The sequence below is a fragment of the Herpailurus yagouaroundi genome, unplaced genomic scaffold (assembly GCF_014898765.1).
Source record: "Herpailurus yagouaroundi ecotype Mexico unplaced genomic scaffold, PumYag 140, whole genome shotgun sequence".
NCBI classification, from domain to species: domain Eukaryota; kingdom Metazoa; phylum Chordata; class Mammalia; order Carnivora; family Felidae; genus Herpailurus; species Herpailurus yagouaroundi.
In genome coordinates this window covers 50,203,341-50,209,340 of record NW_024412395.1, presented here as the reverse complement: position 1 = coordinate 50,209,340, position 6,000 = coordinate 50,203,341, and the positions used below count along the sequence as shown (strand labels likewise).

General features: G+C 37.9%; 1 protein-coding gene across 2 annotated transcripts in view; it reads right to left on the bottom strand.

The window, feature by feature from the left end:
- The window catches only part of CERS6 (ceramide synthase 6), a 322,014-nt gene continuing 316,014 nt past the window's right edge, over window positions 1-6,000 (bottom strand). For both annotated transcript variants that reach the window (XM_040475284.1, XM_040475285.1), the window contains one exon: window positions 1-5,633. In XM_040475284.1, coding sequence (XP_040331218.1) covers window positions 5,481-5,633 — 153 coding nt within the window. In that variant the 3' untranslated portion in view covers window positions 1-5,480. The remainder of the gene's footprint in view (window positions 5,634-6,000) is intronic.

Genomic DNA, 6,000 nt, shown 5'->3' with positions numbered 1-6,000 from the left:
CTCTTAATACTTATCTTTATTATGAAAGTGTTTCTGAAGTAAAATGATCCTCATAATAATGATTGCTTCCAGAGATCAGGAATGAATAATTATATTTTCATATAAAAATCAGCGAAACACAACAATACATAAAGTAATTCTAATTGGCTAACAGTACATCATTCCATTTCTGACAGAGATGCCCAAGCACTGAATTGTCTTAAGAAAACAAGTAAGGTATTATCACCTACCCTATTTCTCACTGCAAATTAAAAACAATCAAATCCCAAAACTAACCCTCTCCCCCTTGCTTGACAAGAAATGGCTATGGAGGTAACTGATTCTGTGGGCAAACCGAGAGCTGATGAGAATCACAGGTTTAGAAGCTTTATGAAACTTTTCGAAATCACACTTGGAGGGTGTATTCCATCTTTAAATTAATGAATCTCTAAGTTAAAGTCCCAGAATTGCCACATAACTGTTCCTATTACAGAGCTAATTTATCTTTGGCAAGTAATCTTTAAAAGCCTCTAATTTTTTAAGGGCAGTTTTACAATGACAGTTTAAAAAATTACTGTAGGTCCAAAAGAAAAAAAAATTACCTCTATAAAATCTAATTTTTCACTTAGCACGGAGACCATACCAACAGCTGCTGCCTTGATTTCCAGGCCATGTGACACATAGCAAAAGAGGAAACCAAGCTTTCATGGACCTGTGTTAAGGAAAACAGGCTCACGTGGGCACAACAGTTTTTAATAAAAATGGAATCAGGCAGAGAAAGAAGTGTGGTTATCAGCTGACCCAAAGGCTACTGGAAAATGGATAGCCGGTAAGTGACAATATTTTGGCTTCCTTTTATCAAGAGTTCCAGGAGTCTGAAAGGAATGTGGGTGGATGAGATGAGCAAGACAGATCTTGGGCTAACAGTTCCCTCCCATCCGTTCCTGGCCATCTTGAGAATGTTTAGTCTTGTGGAGACACCATAAGATATGCCATCTGCTTGCCGAGACTTTTATTTCTTTGATCTGATGGGTCTTAGCTCGTGGCCATTTGGTAAGGCATTCCTTTCAAAGGCTTCAGGTTGAACTTAAGTTGGAAATACCTGGAAAAGACTAAAGTTCTCCTTTGGGTGTCTGCAGATCTTACAAACTGTTACTTAGGATGTTTTATCTTCTCTAATAAAAGCAGCACCAGGTATGCTCCTTCTGAATAGGTATTAGAGAAGTTACAACAGCATAGAGTGGACAAATGGACAGGCCTAGGGCTTGTCTACTAAGCACCCCCTAGAGGAGGGGGGGCCACACACACAAAGGCAAACCACAGGGTCCTTTGCTGGCCTGTTGCTATAAAGAACTACCAGGTGGCCATAGAGAACCAGTACTAACTACTACCTGGTGCATTCGGCATGACTTCAAGAATTGTTTATAATTACTGAGGGTATTCCTTTCGGGAACAGCGTGCTAGGCAGCAAGTGCAATGAATGGAGCTAACTGCCTTTCCTCTTTCCATACAAGTTACTTAACACCTGAAAGTGCCCTGTCATCACTTTCTCATCAGGCTGACTTTGATGTCATTTGTTTTTTTCTTGCTTGAATGTTATAAACATTTCAGGGATACGGATATTTATCTACAAAGCAGGAATCAGCCAAAGACAAAGAAAAAAGAAGTATGCTAATTAGTATCTTAAGACTTCAAATATCACATGAAATGTAAACATTTAACCTTTTGTTTCTAAAGGGTTTCTTGAAGCCTCTCTGGACACAACGACATCATCACAGACACAAATAAACAGAATCTTTTAACACCTCTGGAATTATTCTGTACACTTCAAATTAAGGAAAAATACTCAAATATTCAGGCAACTTTGGCATTAACATTTCTAAGAAAGGGGAAAAAAGAACTATCGATGCAAAATCATGAAGAGAATGGGAACAATCATTGGTGTCCATAAAGTTCTCTCTGAAGAGCTTTTTTGCAAAGACTCAGGTGAACTGAACAGAAATCTCATTTTTTACGTCAGCCCAAATAGCAATGAGGTTGAAATAAATAGAGTGGGAGATCCAGACCCTTTCTGCCCAAGGTGAAAGCATTCAGTTTGCTCAAATCCAACCTCTATAGAATACTCAGAATGGAAAGTTGGCAACAGAACTGAACATTTTGAGGTTCACCTACCAGTTTGGCTAAATGTGGTCGGACTTTATCTCATGGAAGAGTTATTTCTGTGACCCAACTGCTTGCTTTCTTTGGGGATCCTACCTTTCTTCCTAGTTCATTTTTGTCAGATACCTGTTTCATTATTGGATGGTACCTCAGGACACCATCTGTCTAGCAGCCTGGCAGGGACTGGATGTTAATAAAACCCTGGGGTGAAGCAGCAACCATACGCATTTTTTTTTACCAACATTCAGCTTAATAATCCATAACACTGACACTTACTCCTCTATTCTCAACATCTGTACCACTGAATTTGGAAATGCGAACTACATTTGGCTTATACTCTGACCTTAGGCCCTCTGTGATCCTAGCTCTGAGGCAAGAGGCCAAAGGGATCCTACCACTCTCAGCTGGGTGAGGAGTATGAACAGGAAGTTGAGAGGGAGGTGGGAAGTTTTTATTGTACACGATGGATAGTTTTTATGAAAAAAAATATGGGTAAGGATGAGTCTGTGATATTTTGGTTTTATCGTGTTTTTGGAGAAATATACATGTACATACATGGATCACACATTTTCATATCATTTATTGACTCAAGGCCAAATTCTACTCAATTTTCTACTTTTTTCCCCACTAAGAGATCTAGAAAAGCTATAGCATTAGAGAATAAAATATTACTTTTTCTAGACTCCTTCCCACATACCCCTTGGTACCCTGGGAAGGTTTGAATATGACCAGGAGGAAGGAGATCTCAGCACAGGCTAAGTTAATTAATGGGAAACAACACTCTCAGTAACCTACAGTTGAATTCACAAAATACACTTCCAAAGCTATGGCCTGGCACAAGTAGAAGATAAGATATCTCACATATTTTTCTCTCTCAGTCTTATCATGCTACCATGGGGAGGAGTAGACAGAAATGTATTATTTTTCATCTTAACAGGCCTACAAACACCAACTTTGATTAGTCAAAAAGAACTCTTTGCCCTAAAAGGCAAAATCAAATAAAAATCTATAGATATATAGGGGACTGTGTTAAGTTAATGTCACTGGTCACTGAGGCTCTGAGTATTCTCAGTCCTCCTTCTAAGTGACTTTTGGGAGAAACAAAAGTTTGCTTAGATTTGCCTTTGCTAAGGACTAACTCAATTTACTTCATTTCATGCAACTCTTCTAAACCATTAATTTACAAGCCAATCTTTTCAAATTATTCTTCTGTGGTGGGGTGTCAGATGATCCAAATTTGAACACATTGTGGTTCTCTGGTTTATTTCCCCCATTGAGAGGACTTGCTCCAGACACTAAAGCAAGGTACAACTCACTCTTCTTTTCCATATTCTAGTTGGTAAAAAAGGAAACTTTCACCTCAAAAATTTTCAGCTATACAACATGTTTGCTGTTCCATTTGATATATCTGCATTTTTATCAATGCAGACGTTGAGATGTTGAGATGTTGAGATGTCAGATGTTCAGATGACTAACAAGTACTATTGATGTTTTATGATTGGTTTCAAACCATCCACAACTTACACTCCTAGACATATTCTTGTTTTGTTGAATAAAATAATAAAGCTTTACAAGAAGAATTAGTTGCATTGTTTTATCAACAGACATATGTCTAAGGCTCTTTAATTATTACTGTGGACCTTATCAGAAACATACTATTTCGTATATAGGTGGGGAAAGATTTAATATTACAGTGTGAGGTTTTAGTTTGAGAGTATTAACTATTAACTCACAGGTTGCGAACTGTGGGCACAAAGATTCATCTCAATTTTTTTCAAAAATTAGAATCGAATGTGTATGGCTGGAAGCAGGATGTGCACTCCCTAGTATTTCTGCTGTTGTCTTTACTATCCTTTGACTCACATTTATATTATTGCACTGTGGTTCTGGACTCTTGTTTTGTTCATGAAGTAAGTGTTTGTAATACCTTTTTATTCCCTCTTACTTAGAAGTGGAAGAAAACAGATAAAGTCTTTGGTTTATGTGTATGGTTTTCTTACTTATACATAAATAACACTGCCATGTAGGAGACTAGAGCAACTTACTTTTCAACAATCTTTCTCACTGCTGATACTGCTGTAGTCCAGTAGAATTTTTATTATTTTTTTCTGGAAATAGCTCTATTTGAATAAAAATTCTTGGAAACTGAACAAATCTTCAAGGAAGCTAACCAAAGGGCCTCAAGTGCAACACTGCTCAGTTTCTAATAACAGGAGAGTCACTGCAGGTCATGTTTAAGGAGAAAAGACAAAGAGTAAAATCTTCCTTCTCCCACTGGTTTTACGTTACTCAGAAAAATAGAAACATCAAAATCAAATACTAGATAGGACACTTCCTCGAATGCTAGTTGCAATAAAGTGCTTTGCACCAGAGGTGACCTTTGCCAACTGTTCGAAGTCTCCTTTGCTGTCCCAAAATATGCTTAGCTTCTTTTTTTCATGACATGACAGAAGACTGTGGTAATTATAGGGGTAGTGCTGAAATCTGGTTGAAATCAGCTGTTCTCTGCTATTCTCAGATCAAGGGACAAATTCCCAATAGTAAGAATGACTTCATTGTTTGTAACTATGACCTTAAGCAAATGTCTTCCTTCAGAGCCAAAGCACTGACATCATAATAGAGAATTAAAAAAAAAGTCTCTGCAACCTACAAGGTTTATCTCCAATTAGCTATCATACTCACTAAAGAAATCTTGGCCGTGTGCACAAGACATTATGTCTATTTCAAACCATACTTTTAAATTTGAACTGCTAATTGACCACAAAGAGTGACAATTAAAAAACCTAGCTCATCCTGATTAAACTTTACACTGGGAAAATGGTCACTGAGACTATATAGGCAGTTTCAAAACAGGCACTGTAATACAAAGAAAGCAAACCTATTTGGAGTGGTACGAGAATCTTGCACTGGGTTTTGCTTGCTCTAAGTGACAAATTAAGCTGATGCTCCTAGTGAACTGAGTCATAGCAATAGAAAGGGGTAGAAGCAGATGGAGCATCTCCCTCACTGTCATGAACCCAGAGAGTAAAAGGAGTGAGGAAACCCTCTTTTGTCCACAGATTTACAAACAAATACGAAATATAAATAATATTCTAAGACAGTACAAATGCAAATACTGTTCCCTTGTGTCAATTACATACAGCATGCCTACATATAGAGAATGGTAATTCTTCTTCATTCACAGACAGGACATATGGCAGTGCACTATTCAAAATGCTTTGAGATAATCCTAATTTTTGTTTCTGGTGCTGAGATATAATGAAAGGAACTACATTTGCAACTTATTAAATGCTTCCAGGAACAAATAGTTCACTTTGTTCGGGACTTGTAGTTTTGAGTAATTAATCATCCACGGAGCAAGACCCAGTCAGGAGATACCCATTGGTACCACTGGTCCCATTGGTGGTGGTTGCAGTGTGGGGGTTCTTTCCTGGAGGTTCTGAATCTTCCTCATCTGAGCTAGACTCAATATCACTTCGATCATCCTTGGACACCTGTGGAATACAAGAAGGTGAATGCAACCAGCTCCTAAGGAATCATTAAGTATGGCATGCTCAGAAGTACATGTAATTGTACGTGAAGGGAAACATCCAAATGTTAAAAGTCAAAAAGGATAGGAATATTGCCTGTTATATTCCATTATAGTAAGTTCTCCTTCACTGGAGATATATAATTTGGGTGACAAAGTCAATTATCAAGGAATGTAGGTAGATTTGGGCATCATAGGGGGCTGGGCTAGACATACTGACTTTAAGGTACCTTTGGACAATAAGAATGTACCAGACCATGAAACCCACTCTTACTGGCAAAGTACCACACTATGCTATTGGAATGGCATTATAGGAATTTGGTACAAATGGA